The sequence below is a fragment of the Glossina fuscipes genome, unplaced genomic scaffold, assembly GCF_014805625.2.
Source record: "Glossina fuscipes isolate IAEA_lab_2018 unplaced genomic scaffold, Yale_Gfus_2 121, whole genome shotgun sequence".
Classification (NCBI taxonomy): domain Eukaryota; kingdom Metazoa; phylum Arthropoda; class Insecta; order Diptera; family Glossinidae; genus Glossina; species Glossina fuscipes.
The window spans coordinates 7,758,149-7,782,335 of NW_023998464.1; the positions used below are offsets into that span (position 1 = coordinate 7,758,149).

General features: G+C 32.9%; 1 protein-coding gene across 1 annotated transcript in view; it reads left to right on the forward strand.

Annotated features, from left to right (window-relative positions):
• Nucleotides 1-6,599: 6,599 nt before the first annotated feature.
• LOC119640385 (ATP-binding cassette sub-family G member 4) overlaps nt 6,600-24,187 on the forward strand; it is a 24,022-nt gene continuing 6,434 nt past the window's right edge. Inside the window, 3 exon segments of the mRNA XM_038038371.1 lie at nt 6,600-6,639; nt 16,156-16,589; nt 24,099-24,187. Of these exon segments, the coding sequence (XP_037894299.1) occupies nt 16,226-16,589; nt 24,099-24,187 (453 nt within the window). The 5' untranslated portion in view covers nt 6,600-6,639; nt 16,156-16,225.

Below are 24,187 nucleotides of genomic sequence, written 5' to 3' on the forward strand. Positions count from 1 at the left end.
GTAGATTAAAGAAAAACGAGTTGTGGTAGTGAGTCGTGTCATTTGCAGAAAGCCGACGAGAAAGCCTTGTAATCGTGTGAAAGGACTTAATTAATGGTCAAATCTCTTTTATCTCTTTAGAAAGCTCGCCATGGATATAGTTAAACATGAGCACTACACAGCCCACATCATATCGATACTAGCGGGGATCGAGAGGTTGGGACATGCTTTCGTCGCCCATGGGTATTTGAATCTTTCGCTGCATGCGGTTAAGCATCTAACAAAATTTTGAATGCTCCCGTCCTTCAATAACTCTAAACAACAATATAAGTTCTAGTGTTTAAGAGAGTATAAAGCATCATTTCAGAGAGTTTTTCAGAGAGACTAATCGCGACACACATATTCTCAAGAAAATGTTTTGGTGTTATGAGTGCTGATAAAAAATGAACGAAGCACAATATTGGTGGCACAAAAGATTATGGGTCAGGTTAGGGTAAACTTGAGTGCTCAAACTAATGAAAACACCGCCAAAGGAACACTGGCAACCAGAGCTGACGCGAGCATTAAAAGAAGAACAGCTCTTGAATGCAAATAAGCGTTTCCATCAGATTTAATTTTTACATATCTTATTATTATTATAAGTTTGGAGTTAAAGTCGAAGCAATTTCTGATTGCTTTGCATATAATGGCACATTTTACAAGAGACGGAAATTTGAAATTTTGCTGAAATTCGAATCACATGTAAACGCTGTATGTAATGGCATTCGCGCGGATGAAGTTTAGCCGAAACTACTTGGCTAAGGATATGTATAAATTACTACGAAAAGTTAATGTGCGTGTAGAAGCGGACTTCCGATCCTTATCGCCTCAAGTGAATATATTAGAAACGCAAAGAATTTTGTGAATTGACGTCGTTTCAGTTGATCCCAAATCCAAATGAATCACGTATATATTTGTCGCCAAATTTAGATCCTTACCCCTGTTACAGACGTGTTGTGCGATGGCTAGCAATTAGAGAAATGTGTACAAGTTTCAACTTTTATTTAAATTTTCTTCGACTATAAGGGTTTTAAAACGAAGTGGAAGGCAGTACACTTGGACTTATCCAATCGGGAGAATGTAGTCGAAAGGGCTGAAATGCTCCTTGCATCCTCCTTGCCTAGTAAAGTTATCTGAATGGGTGTCCTAGCAGTTAGGGTTTATGAATATTTTAATGTAGTTGCGTGGCATTCATCCATTAAATCCACAGATATTTAGTGGCAGGTCTAGAAAACTTAACCTTGTATTATTGCCTGCCCATCAGGCCAGTGTATTATTACAAGTCTTTGATACGATATGAACGAAACTTTTGAGTGATTCGCCAACTATGCTTTATTTTTCGTTTCTCGCTTTTTTCGTTTTTCTTTTGGACCATTGCAAAAAGGAGTTTTTTTTTTGTTATTGCTTGCACCTTTTTCCTGGGTACGGGAAGAGGCTCGAAAAGTGAATAATAGGTATGTGCGTACGTCTAAACGTTTTTTTAAAAGAGAAATTTTACTGCTCAAAGTAATATTTTTAATCGTTGGGTTATCTTTTTGCAGTGGTAACCAAGACAGCTTTTTTAAACTTTGAATATGTCTTCCCGCCGCTCCCTTTCCTACTCTTTCATCTACCTGCTTTTATATTCGTTAATCCGTTATTTTTCCGTTCGTTCACTTTGGCACCCATCTGTTTGCTTAATCGCCGACGTACTTGATTAAAGAAATTTACGAATCTTTAACCTGTTCAGTGAAATCTTTTGAAGTCAATAAAAATTGCATTTTTTGTATACCTATAATCACTTTATGATCGAAGATGGGTTTCATGATCTTTTTACAGTTAAGTTTCTTATAGTGAGAGCCGAATAATACAGCAATTGACCATGACTTGGTAGGCTGAAGAGATTGAATTGATACAAAGTCAAGGATAAAGAACTGACATTTATTATACATATAATTAAATTCATCAGGGATAATTTAAAAAGCATTTGAATGCATCCTAGCGTTCCACAGCGCACGATTTAAAATGCGAATTAACAAAGTCGCTATGCTAGAAGTTATGATATAATACAACTGACAATGATTGTCTGTTACGAGTGCTAAGCCATACGCAGCCGTTAGCGGTGTAATACTTAGACATTTTTTTAAAAGTTCACGTGTCCATAAATGAGCTGAAGCTATTAAGGAAACGAGAAACGCCTTTAGGCAAATTTCATTTACTTTTTTAATAAACATGACACATTTATAATAAAATAAAATTGTTTCTGCTATAGCGTAGAAATATTTGAACTTTGAATCTTTTTGTGTAAAAATAATCAGTAAATGAATGATTTTGCTATTGTTTTGAAAACAGTGACGCATTAATGGCAAAGAAAACCTTTCAAAATTGGCCTTTTTTTTTTTTAGTTTTTTAGTAGCATTCATTGTTTACAAAACGCTTTAACAATTATTTTACGTTAGATTACCATGTAATGCTATTGCTAGTGGTGCAGTAGAAGTAACTGTGCATATGTTTGTGGTATTGTGTGTATAAGGCTAGCAATAATGAAATAAAAAAATGATATCAGTTCTTTCGAAAGCGGTTAAACTTCAACTTTTATCTTTATTTCCGTAATTTGAAAAATTTCCCCGCCAAGTAAAAGGGAAAAGGCCGAATAAATATTCGCCTACAGCGCAACTTCAACTTTGAAGAATATATCTCAATAGAGGACTTGCAGGTTAAATGACAACTGCGTGTGCTACGTTTTTCGTGGAAAATGATGAAAGTCCTAATCAGATGTGTTTTTGTGCAGAAGCTTCCGCAAAAGTAGACAGTTCCGAAAAGATTCATGTCAATGTTCAGTTCTGTGGCAAAATAAATGATAATCTATAGGTAGAAAATCTAAGGTTCTTTGACAAATATGGCGCGAAATGTCTGGACTTATTAGACATTCTTTTAACAGATCATAGACTTTGGTCGTACTAGGAATTACTCTAGACAAAAAATTATATTAAAATATAATATGATTCTCCAGGGCGTCTGACGTTGTCGAAGACACAATTGACCAATACAATCTAAAACGCAGACCACAATGAGTACATTTGCATCGCGTATCGTACAAAATAACTTTTACATCCGTTAGGATGGAGGGCAAAGAATACATTGAATTTGAAAAAACGCTTGCAACAACCCAGAAGGATGTTCAGTGTAAGCAATGATAGGCTATGGGGAATAGAAGTGCCGAAACTCTAGTCTTCACGTGGTGGTTCTGAATAACCATCATTCACCGGCAAAAAAAACTTTAAAGCTTCACTGTCTATAACTTGGCTACAGGTTTTTCCCATAGATAGTTTACGGGATCCACTGGAAGAACTTTTGTTTTCTATGGAGGAAATACAAACTAGCTGAAGGCGGGTCGGCTAGGTTATGGAGTACTGTGAAGTCGAGTGCACGGAGCCGGCCATGGCAGTTGTATCCGCCGACGCACATATGTCTTGAGAAAACATAGTTTCGATTTCGTTAACCGGGTGTGTATGGCAAGTGCGACTGCAGTCGCGTAAAGTAATGCTAAAGGTTTTATAATCTAACTTTAAGTTCCATGAGGTTTATGTGCCCATTCACTATATAACGAAATGTAGAGGAACTTGTTTTGGAGGGAATCTTGTAGTTAATGTAGTAAGTCCTGGCCGCAGGGTATGGCTCTTCCGGGAATATTGTGATCGCTGTGGTTTTTCAACCATTCCCAAAGCGAATAATTTGAGTTGATGACAGGCCCCAACAATCCCCTTAGTGAGTTTATTGCCCGTATACTTTCAATCGTTCTCAAGATCAAGATCGGATCCCTGGGTTATAGGAATTGCCTTGCTCTTCGGAGGGCGCCGGTTCACGGTTTTTTTTTTTTATAATAACCCATGTATGAGCGGACATCGCGAGGTAAAGCTTCCAGGCAGGTACTCACATTGAACACCTAGAGATATCTGTGCTGCGTACACTGAAAATACATCTGTTTTCCAAAGGGAATAAACTTATAAAAATTTGAATATATATTTCATAAGCGATGCTAAAGTGCGATCAAAATTTCATTTTTAACGCGCAGAACCATAAAATATAATATATATTCTTGACCAGTGTAAAATTTGGAATGCGCCTAAGCGCGTCCATCTGTCCATCTGTAAACATTCTCCTATTCCCAAAAATGAAGAAATCGCCTTTAAGTTTGCAAAACAATTTCAAAATGACTCAAATCGATCAAAGGACACGCCTGCAATGTAATAATTACTGAGAACACTTTTGTTGTCGATGTAAACGCATTCATTGTGTTCAGCGCTTTATCGGAAGCTGTTATTAATTTTTTATCAAAAAAAAGTCGAGAAAATAATACTGTCGGATTTCTGAGTGCGCACATTTCATTCAATCCGTATTGTTTACAAGCAAAATTCAATTATCTAAAATGCTTACGCTTTGCATTGTATTCCTTACGTATTTCCCTATATTCTTCAAGTTAATTTTCTTAAATTTTTCTAAATATTTTTACTTTATTAAGAATTTCAAAATATAACTTTTGTATGGCAATCTGAATACCCAAGTAGCACCGCTTCTTCGCCCCTTAAAATACCATTTTGAATTTAAAATTTTGCTTTAAACTCAGACCATTTGGTTTCAGTTCGTTATTTTGCATTGGTTACCTGATTCTGAGAACTCGTTCGCACGGATTTCCCAAAAATGTGTTAATTTCAGTTACTCAGCTCAGAAAAATAAATTTAATTAAAAAGCTTAATTGATTGAAATTTCGTTACTTTTCTTGGTTAGAAGTCTATATAATAATTTTGAAAAAGAACATTGCAACAGTAAGGAACAATGGTGGAAATATATATGTCAATCTACGTTCTACGTGAATTATTTAAAGAAAGTTAGGGTAAAAACTTGAGAGAAGATTTTGCAAACATACCTATAAGCAAAACTAATTTAATACTAAACCGTATTAAAAAACATTATTCTGCATCTAGTCAGCTAGACCATTCTCTCCATCTTTTCAACATATATTTTTAACATATAGTTAAAACTGATGATAATCCTACCTGCAACCATTATAGTTGTTCTTACATATCGTAACACGCTTGATTATTAAATTTAGATGACAATAAACTTTTCGAGGTTACTATTTCGATTATCGTCCATGTGTTTGCAGTCCCTCGTTCATCGTTCCTATCTCATCAAGACTATGTTTTCTTTAATAAGATGCTTGTACGATACACGCAGTACGTTTAGACTTTGTATAATGGAATAAAACCGGATTCAAAACATTTTACAGTGGTTTTTCGTTTTTGCAGGCAATAGGCCCTACCCCTTTTACTTTACCTCTTTTAAGCAAACGTACCGCAATCGCCGTCCCCGACTTGTCAAATACTTTTGAAACGAAAGCAGGTCAATTGTCACACAGAGCTTTGTATCCAGCTTACCGACTGATATTCAAACACAGTTCACTGAGTAGCCTAGTGATGTCTGGTTATATTTGCACTCGTTATATTTGCCAAGTTTGAAGAAGCGCTCGTACACGTAGTAGTATTCATAATCTGACGTGAAATTCTATTTACACATTTCCTGAAATTTTAATGTTGATGAATACTTTCGCTATATATACATATATATGTTATTTTAAAGTTCACCGTATGAAATAACAGTTAGCCACGTTAACGCACACGAGTGTTTATATTTATTTCTATGTATTATTATTCATCGATATTTAAAACATATTTACAAAATGTTCTTATTGTTATTGTTTATGAATTGTAAATTCGATAAGTATGGACTCTAGACTCTTGAGTTTGTCTGCTGTGTAGTGCATTGCAATGCACTTTGGCGGTAAGCGTTTTTCATGTTTTATAAAATATCGTATAAGTAACTGACGATTATCATTTATATTTATATATATGTAGAAATGTGTTAGTATTTTTTTTTATTATATGCTCAAGTATTCATAAGTTGTGCGTACTACACCATACAATGTATATATAAAAAAAAATAAAATAAAAATAAAATAAATAAATAAATAATAATTAAAGAAATATAACTATAAGTATATGTATGCAGCAGCAATAGCAGCAGCAGTAGTAACAGCTATAACAGCAATAATAATAATCACTAACTATTACTAAAAAGCAATAACATACACAGAGACAAATTTCAAACGTTATTCAGATTACTTTCAATAAATAAAAAAAATTTAAAAAAAAATAAATAAATACATCATCAAATTGTGATAGTATGGGTTTTTAGGTTTAATTTACTTTGTTTTGAATTTTTCCAAAGAATCAACAAAGTGTTTACTACACTCCAACGGTAAGGTTGCTGGGCTTACCTTCAATCCGCTACGCGCTCTCATTACGATCAATCGCATCTTGTGAAATACTTCGCTTAAATTCGGGGAAAAAAAGTTTTTCTAATCCTTGTAAAAGCCAAAAAAAGAAATAAACAAAGTAAAAAACAAAAATTTAATCAAGGATTTTAAAAAAGTGATCTAAAGCAAACGTTGCTTTAAAAGTAATTCTAAACTTTACGAAATATTTAAAGAAAAATTTTAAACAAAATTTTTTTAAAATAAGTATTTATTTTTCTTTTTTTTTTTTTTTTTTGCCATTCTATGCCGTTTTCACAAAATTTGTAGTGAGTATTGTTAATAGCTTTGTTTTTATTTTCTTTTTGGTTTGTGTTTTGGTGAAATTTGGTAACAGTAGATAACTGGAGAAGAAAACGATATTATGATTTGAACCGGTTTTGAGCGCGTTACTGCATATATATATATATATAATATGTATATATCATCGCATTTGCTGCGAAGTTTTGTGACCCATTTTTAAGTCAAAGTAAATCTTGTTGAGTTATTCAGTTTCGAGTGCTGATCTGTAACACATTTCGTACATCAGTTAATCAAACAAAAAATAAATAAATAAAACGCATAAAAAGGAAGACCAAATGATTAAAAAAAAATCAACTGAGCAGTGTCGTTTATATTAAACAAAACACCTTTGTTTGATTTATTTTTTAAAAAGAGATACTTGTACCTTATACAAAGTATTGTTGTTGACCTCAGTTTGCGTAGCAGTGGTGTTTAAATATAAATAATAAAAATAATTCGTACTTTTCAATTACAATAATTCTGCAGATATCCGTACATGCAGGCGTGCAATTGCATGTGGGATAGTAGAGGTTTGGCAAGAAAGTAATTCTGCAATGACTTAAACTATTTGCATTAATTTTTATCATTTTTTGTCTGGTTTAAAAAAGTGTACATGTTGTGTGCATGAATATGGTTTAAGAAAAATTTTTTTTTTTGCGAAATGGAATTTTTATTAAAAAAAAGTCCATCGTTAGCCATTACTTCTCTCATCCGTTTGTCAGAAGACAGTGTCGAAAATTCCCTTCGTCTTGTGAACCAACACTCGCGAGGAATAATTCCTTATGGTAACGCGTTATCGTTCTCAAACAGTCAATAAATGCTGCAGCACTTTACAGTTCAAAGCTGTTACGCATTCCTTCACAGATTTTGCAATATGGTATTGAGCGTTACGTGTGCTGAAAAATCAACCTATGTTGCCTTATAATCTTCGTATAATGCGGCCAATTGCCCTTAACGATCGACGCAATCATATTAGTTGTTGTTGGAAGCGTTCGCGAAAAATGATTTATTTCGAAAGGAATATCTCCGCAAGGACTATACGTCACCGATCATCTCAAATTAAAGCACATTGTTTCGCGCTCGCCACTTTGAGGCAACACCTTCCACTGTATTAAACGTTGGCATTTAACGCTTTTAGGGAAAGTTGGGTTCTTGGCACACACCAAGATTTATCCAGAGTTCAACCAATATGTTTTACTTACGCTTCAACGAGATAATCGTATCCGATATCGTGCGGATTGGACTTTCGCTTTGAGAAATGGCAATAATATCCACTGCGATGAGAGTACTGCCTATGTTGTCTCTTGGAAATTCCTTAAACCACATTCATAGCAATGCAAAAAATGAACGCTAAACACGATGTATTCTGGTTTCCTGTAAGAGACTTATGTGTTGAGATTGTACGGTTATCGGGGCGTCGAAAACGTGTAAACCGACCCGGGATTTCAGATTTTGCTTGAAAATGAAAAAGTAAAAAAAGAAGAAAATCAGTTTGAAGAAATTTTATGAAAAGATGTGGGAATCGATCAAACGTAAATACCCCATCACACATACGTAGCTTTCGGGTATTTTCAGTTTAATGATTAGGTGCCTAGTTAGTACGCATATTTCTAAAGACGTCTACGACTTACTCCGGTAACAATGAATGTCAATTTTTGTGCGTTTTTTAAGCTTATCTGTAATCTTTGGACAAGTCTCATAGCAACCAGATTTTTCATCAAATGTGACCGATAAAAAGTAATTAATTGGGATCACAATGTGGTTAAAGACATATCTAGTTTCGGTCGTCTGTCATCATTCACTGAAAGTGTTATCAGCAAAGTCAAGATAATAATGAAGGCTTATCGTCGCTTAATCTTGAAAAAAAAAGAAACAAACTGAGCTGTTAGTGCACCTCCTAGATATGTTCGAATGATGGTTGATGTTTTCGGTGTGCAAGACGATGTAGTTCTAAAGAGGAAATTCATTTTTTTAAGCAGTTGTGTTCAGCTTCATAAAGTTTGATGACGTACCCAAAAAAAAAACAATACAAAAGACGTATCGTTTGTGCACTTTCTTGAAAGTAGATTGAGACGTGACATCGTGTCATCTCCACTAATTTCTTGTGCAAATTTTCGCTTTAATTTGGGAAGTGTTGACTCACTACACTGATATTTACAGCGTTTTGTTCTAAATAACAAATTTTCCGTCGCTAGTTACGCTTCGTTTTGAAAAGACTGGTGGAGATTATTAAGCTCAAGATGTATATCGAATATTTTAATTCATTCAGTATACGTCTATGTTATAGAATGACCAGTTTCGAAGTGTGAGTAATGAATGTATCTTCTTGCCAACCCATACATGGAAAATAGTGATAACGCTGTTGATCGATTTCTTTGCTGTCTTATTTTTTAAAACTTAAATAAATCGGTTTACTCTTAACTGCACATGTGATACTCATTACTTATGGTGCAGTAAAGACGCTGACTATAGTAAAATATATTATTATGCATATTTCTTTCTCTTTTTGTGTTATATATTATTAAATGAATGCGTATTAAGAATAATTTCTTTTAGTTATTAATCAATTACAGCGAAAACAAATAATTAAAAAAATAAAGAAAAAAGATCAAGGTACACAATGTTAATAAATAACAATAAACAATGAATGCATTTGGGTAGTGAACGAGTGTCACATTTAATCAGCCCGAAAAAGAATTAATCTTTTCACAATGAATTTTCATCATCTGCTCTAAATTATTTTATTTATTATTAATTTGCAGGTGTTCTTAGTAATCAAGTAATTGATGTTTCTTTTTACATCATTTCTTAATTGAAGAGGCCGTTAAGAAAGAGAAAGCACAGAAGAAGAAATGCAGTTTGACTTCTTTCTTTTGAAAAATGTTGACCCGTCAGTTGTAGTTTGGATAAGCGGGAATGGGATTTTTAGTTAACAAAATTCTGCAATACAAGTTGTTTTATTTAATTTTCTATTATTATTGAAATGATGTACCGATTATATGAAAACAGATCACTTGATGATCACGCATAGCTCGCCCACAATCGCCCATATGTAACTTCATCATGAATCCGAAAGGCACGCTGCTAGACTAACTTGCCGCTCAATCTTCATAAATTGCGAAAAAATATATGCGAATACAAACTTTTAAAATGTCAGAAAGTGAAGATCGATCTCTGCGAAAGAAAGATCTTTGCGAAAGAAAGATCTTTGCGAAAGAAAGATCTTTGCGAAAGAAAGATCTTTGCGAAAGAAAGATCTTTGCGAAAGAAAGATCTTTGCGAAAGAAAGATCTCTGCGAAAGAAAGAAAAGGCTATTAAGCTTCGGGTCACTTACAATGAAAGATTCTTCCCGGCGAAGCTTAAGTCTTCGCACATTTCTTAAGCTTAACCAATCAGATGTAAATATACCTTGAAATTAAAACAACAAAATTTCTTTTGATCTCCCCCATCGTTGCATTCTTTTTCACCCATTCGTGAGCGTGTAGTGTTTCATTTTCTCTAACTATTTACAGTACGAGGAATCTAGAAAGTAGAGTATAATTCCAACTATCCAATGATCACTATTTTAAGTGGCTGTTAAGCAAAACTGTAAAAATAATAAGAAGCCATATTCGTTTTGTGATGAATCTTCGATTGCCTTCTCTTTAAGCAAATGCAAACATAAATAGACAGTGTCTCGCTGGTTCGGTAGATGGCGATTTTCAAAGAAAATCGAAAAGGAGTCGTTCATAAGTATTTTTAATAAAGTGCAGAAGTTAATAGAGGAGAGACAGAAGACAAGGAAAACATTGGAATATTTTTGTGAATAATACACACTTACTGCAACAAAAATATTTTAAAGTTTTCGCATTTTAAAGTTTCAAGTGTTTAATTATTGTGGACATTTTTCATAGATTACCTCCTCTTTTAAGTTTAAACCGTTGTTTCGCGAATTTCAATTATTGATAATGGTTGGATGTATGGGCGAACCGACGCATAGAGAAAAAGAGGCCAAGCCGGTTTACCCCCTCTTACTAAATAAAGATTTTTTGTTTTTTCCGAGTGTTACAAACCAAACGACAAGTTTAGTGCACATTAGAACGGACGATATTAGAGCCCAAAAAGATTGTTATATATGGTTAGGTTTTTAAATTGATTTTGTTATTGGCACATCGATCTTAATGTTAAAACTTGAAGGTAGGACGCCGGTGATGTCGTTATGTAATGAGAACGCGCCTCAATATTTTAATATTTCGTTGTTGTAATATTTGTTTTTCAACCTCGTTGGCCAATAAGCTATAGTAAATAAAAACTTTTTTTCAGCAAATGTTTTAAAATAGGACAATGAAAGCTTTACCTTCACGAGCAACCGTTACTGTTTACAGCCTATTCTATCTACATTTATTTATCACTAATCATAAATGAAAACAAGATATTTTTTTTTTTTATTTTTGTGATTTTCTATCAAATTTGGTATTCCGTGGCCCCAGTCGCAATAAAACTTGTCAATATCAAATCGTTTTTACAAGACAAAATGTTGCTGGCATCTCCATGACGGTGCTCAGAATACGCTTCTTAGTCTAGAGAATCTGAATTTCCTATAGAGTATAGTATTATGACTTTTGAAGGCAAGCCAATATACTACCATTCTCGAAAACTTGTGAGATGGAAAATAAACTTCGAAAAGCTTTGAATTTTTAATAGCCATCGATAGCTATCGATCGCATGATTGAATGAAGATAAAGAAAAAGATCGCAACAATAAATATTTCAAAGAGATCATCGTTCTAACTTCATATTTATCGTAAGCGATACCGTCCTGCATTGTAATTTTTTGGCGCTTTTTGTACGGGCGAAATTTGCAACAAAAACTGTTGATGACTCGAAATTTGGAATAAACAAAATAATTTTATCCAGACCCTTGCAACACCCAAACATCAAACTGCTTGACTATAAAGAGACTCTTAATGGTTCGAGCAACACCTGCTTCTACTCACGTTAGTCTATATTGTTTGTTGCTGGAATTGGCAGCAACTCATTATCGAATTTGATAAGATGCTATAAAATCTACCAGGCGTTGCGGTTGTCATATTTTGAAGTTGGCTCAATCCTTCCCACTTCTCTGTACATGCACTTGTAAGAAATCTTTTAGATATATTCATCGATAACTTGGAGTAAACTGAATATTGAACTAGGTAAAAACGTTTACTTAACTCGTCTTAAAGCTTCGTGCAAAAATATTTCAATTCGGCTGATCGAAACCCAAAATCAGTCCACGATTACGATTACTTAAATATATATTTTTGCTCTTTTTTCGGCCACATATCTTTAAGATGCGCGCGTGGAGCGCGGCTTAACTGTCGTCGTTGATTTTTTGATTATCGAGTATAGCGAATTATAATTTATGCACTTTTTCGACAGCGTATAAAATATTAAATCAATTCAATCTAAACCGATTACATTCTACGCCTTAATGTCAATAATTCGATAAACGTTTATCTTCTGAAGTCAAGCTATTGCTTCTCCCTCCAATTAGATTAGTTTTATCAGTAACTCAATACATTTATATAATTTTATATATATTACAAGCCGAATACGACATATCACTCAAGTACAATCAAAATATAAAAAGAAATGCGTCATAGAAATCAATGTAGCACATGTTTGTATGTGGTCATATACACGTCTATGCGTACATAAGTATGTGTATATATACATTTGCATATGATGCACTCAATTTTAATCATTTGTAAGCCCGTCATCCAAGGATGGAACACATAAATTTTGTTAAAACGTTTGCAACACCATGAAGGAAGCCTTAGAGATTTCCCCCGTTATATGCACTATTGATTAGCGTCAAACTCTGAACTGACTTATAGATTTTGGTCCTTACGTCGGGGACTGTCTGTCCGTCTTTGACGTTTTCTACGATTCTGGATCTACGGATCAGTACTTGTGCAAAAATGGAAAAAAAGCTTCCGCGCCAAGCCAGTGTTATAGTATATTAACAATTGTTTTTTTTTTTTTTTTGTCAAAACCTTTGTAACGTCCAGAAGAAAGCCTAAAGGACGCAATATAGTACGCATGCTCATCTATATAAATATTCTACCTATCGCAAAATTGCAGATTTCGCCTTCAAATATGGTAAAAACATTTCAAGTTCTTGCACGCACATTGCTCTTGAAGTTGTGGCAAATTTATTGGTGTGTGTAAAAGATTCGATCAAAGCCGAATATAAATTTTCTTATTTGTTTTATTTATGCATATGCTTAGCAAGTAATTGCTTAATTAACGAATACTTTTATTGCTTTCCCTATATCCTATAATAATAAAGTAAAAGTATTAAATCAAATTATTAATATATGAAAAAAAGTGAACACTTTCGGAGTATGTTTAAGCTATTTTGAATCGAGGAAATCTTGCTTTAATTTTTGAAATTACTTCCTTCTGGAATCTGTAAAAGAAATCGCTTGACAACTAGTGCAGAAACAGGGTATCATGTAGCGTAAAAATACGAACATATGTCTCAATGAATGATATTCAATTAAAGAGTACTTAAAGTACAATGAAAGCTTTAGTGATGTTTCCAATTCATTTTAACTATTCCGTTTCTAAAATAAATACATAATGAAAACGAATGTGTTGACCCTTAGAGGCTAATGATTATATGAGACTTTTTTTTTTTGCAACGTAGAGAAATTCGATTATTTCGTTTGTAATAAGAGGCAATATATAACGTAGGTATATAATTGTGGGCATTTCACAAGCGGTATGACTGTTGGGAAATCAACGCGTTCTCAAAATCCCAAAAATTGGGATTGAAACGTAAACCCCGGTAACCTTGTTTTAATTGCTTGGATCAAATTGAAAAAAGGTAGAAAGATTTGCCAACAAGTACATCTGCGGTGCAAGAAAAGAACTAATAAAAACCAACAACCATTCAAGTATTCTACTTGAAAGCGCCTAATTTTTAATTTGGTTACTAAAAAGAGTACTAGTAACGAGAGGTTACCAAGGTTCGCTTCAAGTCGATTTGTGATTACTTTATTTTTATTATCATGTAATAAACATCTGAAAATAAAGGCGTACTTAATGCTATTTATATGCCTAACAATATATTGAAGCGTACGCTTAAATAAATACCACAATCGTGCATTATATGCTGGAAGGAAGATTAAATTGTTTTTTTAACATCCATTTTACGGTTTACTTAAGCGACCCGCTGGAGGCTAGTTTTTTACAGCATCCCAAGAAAAGCATCTCTGCTTAATGTTAGACAAAGTAAGAAGCGGCAATATTTCGTTTAGCTGCATTTGCATGATAAAGTCATATCTCAACTTTGGATGCTAATATTGACATTCGCCAAGTCATTTCTATTCGAGTTAACAGATTTAAAAAAAAAAACTAGATTAAGTCGTGGGTTACAAACAGTTAATTGCTTTGAAAAAGGAACGTTCATAATCGCTTATTTCAATTAATCGCACAGATGAACTCAGAGGGAATACATTGTTTTGCGAAGCGAACTTAGTTAATTCTAACCTGAAGTCAAATGTCGTACACCTTCCACCTCCAACAACTTCATCTTTAAAAAATTTTAAAATAATCGTACCAATGTTTTATGGGCATGGTTCATTTTTCATTACTGTACAGATATTGCAAAATCACCTATAGAACATGTAAGTCTTCCTTTTCCGTTTCATCCTTTCAAGCAATGAGCAAAGCAATTCAAATTTCTTTTGCATTAGAGAACAGAGCTGTTTTCAATTTATGATGTACTGTGGATATATTCTTTCTCCGATTTATCTTATGTTCACAATAAATGTGCGAACAAGAATTTCCAATTTGAAGCCCATATCTTAACTTTTGCAACTAGAACAATATTTACCGCAGACGCGGACATATCTATATCAATTTGATATTTATCAAGGATGTACATACTTCATAGAATCAACAGAGACTACCTTGTAGGGGTTGAGAAAATTTCTATGAAATGAATATATAGATACCTCCATTCCTGTAATAGGAACAAACATTCAACAAACATTTTACTTGCATTGCAATGTTACCTCTAACAGTCGCCACTATATTTGCATCTTCTCCTTATCAGAAAAACCATACAGGAACATGCATTCTAGTTAAGTGAGAGATTTTAAATTGGTTCAGATATTTTCTATTTTCGTGCCTCAGCCGATTACGTATTATTCAAAATGTTCAAAGTCGCAAATATTCAGAAAATTGAAACTTTGCATATACTTCGCCTTATTTTCCGAACATAGTATTACATATGCGAACTAATTTTGGCAATTTTATGGACTTGATTAGTCCACAGTTTCTCTTTGGACACCAAACGAAAAAAAAGAACGAATTTAAAAGAAAAAGGCAGAAGCCCTAACAAAGATTTGAAATTAGCCAGATTAGCTAGATGCCAAGCAATTCGTAGGAAATGGTAAGGTGCCCAGATCAAAATATTAAGAGAAAGATATTCCTTCTTGTTCACTAGTTTTTTACTACGTGTTATTTACGTAAATAGTAAATTACAATTTTTTAATTTCTTTTTAACCACAACCGTGAAGGAAGCGAACTTTGAAAAACAATTTTCAATCTTTTGTATTATTAAACGATTTACTACTTCCCTTTAGCATAAATACTTATCTTTAGTTAATAAATATATGAAAAGTGTAAGCACTTAGCCATGAGAGCTGCCGAAAACATTTTGATTGATATTTATATTTAAGCGGATGTGTATTCTATAGATTTCTTATTAAATTTTTGAAGGATTCCTTTCGGTGTGTAGTTTTTTCAACCCACTATCAATGGAAGTGCGTGCGTAATTTTTTCATAATCTAAATTCTTCAGTCATTGCCTAAGATTGCTTGGATTTCAATTTATTGCACAGGAGGGAGACCTATTTGAGAAGTTCGTAAGCGATAGCAAAATCCGTGAAATCCGAATCTTTATTCCACTTCATTTGATTTTTACCACGAATTTCTTGTGGCAGGCCTTAAAGGTCGAGATCCAAAGTCGAATCAAATTGATTCAGTTGATTCTTCTTGTGTTATTTGTCTAGCAGTAACAATAAAACAACTACCGCCCCTATGGGAGTGTATTATTCAAATATTTCCGAAAATGTGTAACCCTGCTTTTTTAGAAACATCAATATATTTAATAATAACAGAAATTACACACTCGAATAGTGGGTGTGTGAAAATACAAACTATATATAGTAGACCACTTGAAATATTGCATTTCTTCTTCAATCATCGAAAGCTTAGCTTAAATTGTCTTCTGTTGGACTTAGTTAATAGTTCTGGAAAAAATTCGTCTTTCATGATAATCTTGTCGTAGTTTGCTATTATTATATGTAAATTATTTTAGTTTCGTTTCGCTTTCAGCATTTCATATCATTTACTTTAGCAAAACTCGTTGATGCGTTAATGGCAGGAAACACTTTGTAATAGACACACATCATTTGTTTACTCATTAAATCATTGGTTACTTACAATCTTATTTAATTTATATTCCAGATCAGGTAAAATAAAGCCGTGATAAGCGATTTTGTAAATTGATATTTGAACGTTACATAAACTTGAGCAAATGTTGACGGCCAGAGAAGAATTCTTCGCAGGTATTACGCCTGCAACGGCAACAATAGGCGTAGGCATTGAAATGTTGAGCAACGATACAAACCCACCAACTCAAACCGTTTATAATTCAACTACTCTGCATTTATCGACTTCAAATGGTAAAAGTTACACAAACGGCATACATACCTCGCTTAATGGATCATCCACTAATCATACGGCACAATTGGCAACTAGAACAAATGGGCATACAATCAATAAATCTAATGATTCTAACGATGACGAGATTAACCCTTTCTCGAATTTACCTTGCCGTGAGCCCGTTGACTTGGAATTTAAAAATTTATCATTAACAGTGAATTTGGGCTTTAGAAAAGGTAAGTCAAGTACAATTAATGACGATTTGTAATGTTAATTAAAATAATATTTGCTAATATTGGTTTCGCAAAAAAGCATTTCCCTCCTGGATGATATTACATTTTATTGTAAAATAAATAAGAAAATTATGTTCGCTTGGCAATTTGCATTCATTGACTTGAGGTCACGTCAATAGGGGTTAAATTTGCGAAACGTTTAGATTCGCTTCTATTACATACGTTTAGATGATCCTACAAAATAATTCTACTAAATATTTGATTTGTTGGGCTATTCAAGGCCATACCATTATACCCCACACGTTCTGTGGTAAAGGTATGGTAAGTTTCGTACGCAACATCGAAAAGTTGTTGAGACAAATTGGTTTACTTTTCTACCCATCAATTTCGAATCATTTTCGAAACCGATTTAAATCTGTCCATGCATTTTTCGGTGCAATCTACAGATGACCGTTTTCGAGATATTTTGAAAGTTTTAGCACAAGAGCGAATGCTAATTAAGATAAATTGGACGGTTTTTACCATGACACTGCATATGAAGGTCTGTTTTGAGAGAACCGAACTATGACAAAAAAAATTCATGTTTTGTTTGTTAACGTGTAAAAATTTATGCACGATCGGGCCACTGTTTGAAAATTGAACTGCAATATTACTTTAACATATAAATTTACTATTGAGTTTGGACTTAATATGCCTATTTTTATGGTCGTCTCCCCGAAAAGCATTATGTAAGGCCTCAAGGTGTAATTTTTGGTATTTGATAAAAAGAAGAAAAAGATGAAGAAAGTAGTTCTTGCTAGATCATGCGATGATATTTTTAAAGCTGTCGTTTTGTCTCCGTTTTCGCAATCGTAAACGCTTTAGCGCAAGTCTTACCTGCATACAAGCAGAATAATTGACTTTGAATTTTACACTTATGTGAGAGCAGAAGCTTACTGTATATACTTCGACGCGACTATATACAGTTTGAAAGTGGCCGTAAACCACTCGTAACCACATCCACACTTAGGAATACAGTCAGTCCGTAGCAGATATTAATTCAAAATAAGGACCATGTATATATCAGGATCATTTCGAAACTTTAGCCGACCAAAAAAGGGTTCTATCTACAAGAGATTTTGAATTAAAGCCTTTTACGTATATAATTCCCAGGACTATATTAGTTTATTGTAAAAAACAAAATCCAGCAAAACGGTTTACAAACTTTGTGTACGCGTTTAAGATGACACTTATCAAAGATAGTATAACTTTGTTTTTGATTTCACGTAACAACAATATATTCAAAGGTTTACAGAAGCTGTAGCGTTTTCGCTAGAACGGACAGACAAAGGAACTGAATTAGTTTAGCCTTGAGGCATAGTACTATTTACTAATCTAGCATTCAGATGACATTCACAAAAATGATTCGAATCGTTTGAATAAAATTTTCACAAATTTCCTAACGCATACATTGCCGATAAGATTAAGACAACATTTTATTTTCGAAAGCAATAAGTAATAATAAAAAAAAAAGATTAAAAGAAGAAAAATATTGAATATTAGTAATAGTGACGGTAGGTTTTCTAAATATTTCATTGGTTGATTAAACAACGATTAAGATATCGATAATAAGTTGATTGGTTTGTTAAAATAAGAATAATAACAACACGATCCACAAGAAGATACAACAGTGTTATATATATTCTCTTTGTGGATTTAAAAAGAAAACGAAAGTAAGAAAGGCTTTTGTAAGGTGCTTTAGATTTCTCGGATTTGTTTCTCCCATCATCTCAGTTTTTAAACTGCACCAAGTTGACTAAGTTTACTACTCAAATGGATCGCTCGAGACATTCTCGTTTTTCTCGTATTTTCTTTGAGATTGGGGTTCCGGCGGCATTATTTGTGGGTTTTGCTAATATATTAGTTTGGGGAAAAAGAAATCCATTATTTTTTCGGTAGATGGCTGCACTGATAGATTTCTCGTAAAGTATCGATCAAACAATTTCCGATACTGTACATTTACATACTGTACATTTCGCAGTAAAAAAAATTATTTTTTTGTTTGGTGCATTCAGTTGTGAGTTACAGCGTGTTAAAAATGGAAGTGAACAAAGAGAAAATTCGGTACATTTTACAGTTTTTCTTTGACAAAGGCGAAAATGCAAGCCAGGCGGCTGAAATTGTGAATGGTGTTTATGGTTCCGATACTGTAACAGCCAATTATGTGCAATTTTGGTATTGGAATCTAGGGAGGATTGTGAAAATCGACTACAAGAGTTTTTTGTAAATAGAGACCAGGACTTCTATGAAAGAGGCATTTTGAAGTTACCTTTAACATGGCAACAAATCATACAACAAAACGGTGCATATTTGACCCAAATCGGACAATCCGAAGCATGTTAAATAAAGTCCTGAAGTTCATATAAAAATAATGGATTTCTTTTTCCCCAAACTAATATTAAGAATATTTGCTCGATAATTTTCTCTGGATATTGTAGATTTAAAAACAAATAGAAAGAATACTTTTGGGAAAATTTTTATCACTTAACTTACTTTAATAGTTTTAGAAACGCTTGAAAGATTGAATTGTACTGAGCTTTTAATCTTTTCCTTTGTTCTTGTTAGCAAAAGCCAATCGTTTCAATTAATACAAATTCGAAATTTGTGCTATTAGCAAAGTAAGTTGCATGAAATGAAAAGATCGGTCGTCACGTTACAATAAATAATTGATCGAAATAAAATTAGACATTGGACAAATAATTAATACAAAGTTTCATTTGTAAATGTTATTAGTCCCATGTAAATTATCAATGGTATGTGTATATATATATTCGTGTGCTGAGGAGATTAGAAAGGTATTTGAACTTTATTCAAATATTTCAAGGTTTTCTTATAAGTAAAATTTATTAATTTCACGAATATCGCCGAGTGCTTGGGAAATTTGCAAATTTTTTAATAAAATATTTTTCAATTTGCGCTTAAAACGACATGGAAATAGCAGATTCATTATTTTCGGATTGTTTCAGTAGTAATAAAGGACTTTCATTTATAAAGGAACACTTAAAACTATACAGTTGCTAATCCTTCTTTGAAGGTTTTGGCAATGTGTCATCCATCCTCATCCTCAAAGCATTTGTTGTTGTATTAAAGAAACTTATTTTATTTTTAAGATTGGTAAACAACTATTACACATGGGTCAATTGAACGAAAAGCAAAGAACGATTGTCTTAACCGATAATATACTTACTTTCAGTGAAGAATAATTTTCTGGAATCACTTATAGTGAATTTTCCAACAGCGTTGCATTCCTATCCGTAGAAAGCTGTCAAGGCAACCTCACCGCAAAACGTTGTTTATTAACATAATTTGGTAAATTCTCTTGAGCTAACTAATGTGCGTGATACTTGCCAAATTCCCTCAATTGTTTGCGATCCGCATTGTCTGGACAGCAACAACGGATATTATTATATAATACTCTGCAAAGCTGAACATCTTTGCACGCAACAATTTACGGCATATATTTCCTCACTTTCATCCCAGTTGTCAAATTATAAAGCAATACACTTTTCATCGAGTTTTATTCTGTAACCAAAGGGAATCCAAGCAATCTCTTTAGCAATGCAAGGACTTGTCTGTTCAGTGGAGTTTTTCTGCTTATGTCTTCCTATTGTACACTTTGCATCATATTTGTTATCAACGTCTTCAGAAATAACTCGAGTCCGTTGCTATCCACTAAAAGTTCAAGAATAGATATTTGATTGTCATATACGGGGATAGCTTTTATATTTCAATCAGGGCAGTTTTTTCATGAAATTTCGATTTGTTTTGTCTGAATGACGTTATTTAACGACGCATTTTTAACTTCCAAGCAATCAAGCCCTGACTATTTGCGATTTTTATCGTAATATCATCCATTACATCCATTCTACGCAGCAGGTGCCTTGAATATAGAAAATTCCTGGATGGAAGGAGGTAAACCGCGTTTTACCTATTGCCTTGCCTCTTACACGATGAGCTTGAAAATTTTATAAGAAATGATTTTCAAATACAAAATATTTTTTTTCTGATTATTTGGTATTTATACCATATATTATATACATATATATATATATATATATATGTTATATATATTTATACTATCATTATATATATTTATATATATATATATATTTATACTATTTTCATAGTTTGTATATAAATCCTTTAGATTGGAAACCACATTATCAAATGACTATAGTTATAGCTCGAACTGCTCGATCTATTGTGATTAATATAAACTGATTTTTTTTCTAATATTTTTTAAAACAAATGTGGCAATAGTTTCGATCCAGTATTGTAACTTACTTTCATTATGTAAGTAAGTAGTTTATACATTATATATAAGTACATGTGTGTATATATAAAATATTTTAAGCCACCAGTGAAGTTTTGACGGAGACATGGAATGATAAAAACTGTTTTGTTTTTTATATGACATAGATCAAGCAGGTAAGAGAAGGAGTTTCGATTTTACAACCTCTTACATTTATTTACTAACAATGTCTTCAATTATTATATATATATATATATATATGAAGTGAATAATTTCATCAAAAATTTGATAAATTAATCTTGATTTCGGAGAAGCTTTGGAAAAAACACTGTACTCTTTTTGAAATTAATTTTAAATACCCACACACATCTAAGTTTTTCTAAATTTTGGGCGTTTCATAAGCTAACAGACAGCTTTTTCTACGTTGTGTATTTACTTGCTTTTCATTAAAATTTAATATATATTTGTAAACATATGGCAGATTTGGCTACGTACGTTTTTTTTTTGATGAATTTTTTAATAAATCGATGTGAAATTTTATGCTGCAACCAAAAATGCTTATTTTACTTCCCTCTGACGGCAGTATTGCGGTTACAAAGATAATAAGCAAAATATAATCGTTTTTGCTTTTACTAGATAACCTGTAATTATAATTATTCGACTGTTTCCTCAGGTGTCATGTGAATAGTTAACCTTCATTACTCAAAGTCCAACTTTTATGCACAAAGGCATGTTCGGCTTGTGTAAATATTTGCAAAAATTTGTGAGACTTGAGATACATCCAACTTTTTTATTATACGAATTGGTAAACAAAACTGAAGTTGGTCTTCTCCTATGATGTCGGCTTATGTAATTTTGTTTAACGTCCAGACAATTGGATAATTCCAAACATTATGATTGAATTCGTTAGACGCACTAACAACTTTGAGTTCAACAACTTTTGCTCCCCACATGACGCCGTATTATCATAGAGTTTCAATATGAAAAATTGTTATAATTTTTAAAATTCCACAAATATCTGCTTTATATAACAGCGTTTTCGTAGTTCACGACGAAAACAATTGAAGACTTGTATTAGGCGAAATGTTGTCGGATATTTAACGATCGATCTTTTGTGACTATAATGTTTTAACTTGTTTTGTAATAAAGTAATTTGCGATACATAGCAGCAGATAAACGAGCTGCTTTAAGGTTTTGTTGAAATACTTCTAAATATGTACATATGCACATATGTTGAATGTTTCAAATCATATCCAACATTTGAAAGATTTCCGCAATTTCTCGGAAAAACAGAGGAAAAGCTGTATATGTACCTTGAACATTTTCTCTTTCGCAATAAAGAAAGCAAATATATAATAATAATTAATGATCCCATGATGTTATATATAATTTTTCGCGTTCGCTATTTAATTACTTTATAGTTCGCCGAGCAAGGTATCGAATGGTGTCGACAATTACTTGCTGCAAAGGTCATAGGCCATTAAATATAGTATCAAAACGTTGAATGAATTAACTTTTTGTGCCTGTTGGTCTTTTAAGTTTTCCAATTTCCAAATATTTATACTAATTTATGCAATTGACAAAAGAGTGACGACAACGGACAATGGACTTACGCGGACAAGTGTTTAAATAAACTATTAATAATCCGTACTTCAAAAATACACTCATATAAAAAGTGTGTTATTATTACTGAACCCGTCATTCCATAAAATAACTTTGTTTGCAAACTAACAGATATTCTAAGAAACCAAGTTTCTAGAAATGATAAAACCAATTACAATGCAATTGGGGGGGTGGGCGGTTGGGAAAGCCGACGCCTAGATAGCCTTCGCCTAATATAGTTATGGCAATTTGGCTGTGGTAAAAATATAACAAGCGTTACACACTATTTTCGTGCAAAGGCATACTTTTCATGGGAGCCCGATTATTGGTGGTATCCATAAAATACACCAAATTCGGTAGAATTGATTTGCATGCCTATTTATTATTAGGATCTAATTTTCACTACGAAATATTAAAAATTATGCCTTTTTACTATGTGAAGATTCAGTTGTCGTAGGATTTCAAAATTTGCCCCAGTCGAATCAAAATTTTCATACCAACTTAGAATGTCGAACGAGCGACTTTTCTCGATAGATTTTTAAAGCTGCAATTATTTTCCACACAAAAACTTTCTAAAATAGGGCATTATGTAGGGAGCAGTTGGAAAAATGGACTAATGGACCGATCCAAACCATTTTCAACAGAGTTCGTCCTTGAGTCAAAGCACATATATGGATCTACTTCAATCGCGTACCAGAAGTGTCACAATAAACATTTAGTATTGACAATTTGCTTGTAAAAAGCGCACAAGCATAGTATTTGCAAAAGACAGAGCAAGTCGGGTTAAGAGAATGAATCGTAATATTGCAACGGACAAGGCCGGAAAGAGGAATTATAAATATAAATTGTTAAGAGTAATTCCTAAACAGATCTCGTAAGACTCGTAAATATAACCTACGTTAGTCACAATTCAGTGGTAGCAACTTAATCTTTAAAGGAGTTGAATAAAAACGTAAAATCACGAAAGACATTTCATGTTATAATACACAAACATAGAATCCCAGTTGCCTTTACGAGTAAGAGCACGATATTTCTGTGCAATCATTTCAACAAGAATATCGAATAATTAAAATTGTCTCATTCTTCATGCAACTTGAATGGAAAATTTCATTTTAGGGAAAATGCACATCATTCACCGTCAGCGAAGGATCATTACGAGTATTTTAAAATAAATTCAATTTAACTTTGGTCTACTTTTTGTTTCTTCTTACTTTCGTTTTTTACTAACATTCTCAATTTCATTTGTATTTACATACAAAACGTTTAGAGTTCATGTTCTGAAGAGACTTTGTTACTTACAAATTTTGTAGATAATTATCAAAACTTTAAAACAAGTTATTTATTAACTCAAACTTTAATGGACTGACTACCAATCGATTAGTTTTATATTTTCATAAGTAGTCAGTTAAAAATTGGTTGCATAATTGTATACTAACAAGTTCCGATTCCGACCGGTTCGATGCTCTTAACTGAACATAGTCTGGCCATTTCAGGCCCTTTTAAGACAAGTTTTTTTTCACTTGCGAATAGACAGTGAAGTCAATTTATTAATATTTTATAATAAGTGCAGAATGTATTTTAAAAGAGTTAAAATTATTTCATTCTTATTCTGATTACAGGTAAAAAAGAAATTTTGCATAATGTTTGCGGAAAATTTCTGGGCAGTCAACTCATAGCAATTATGGGACCTTCAGGTGCTGGTAAATCT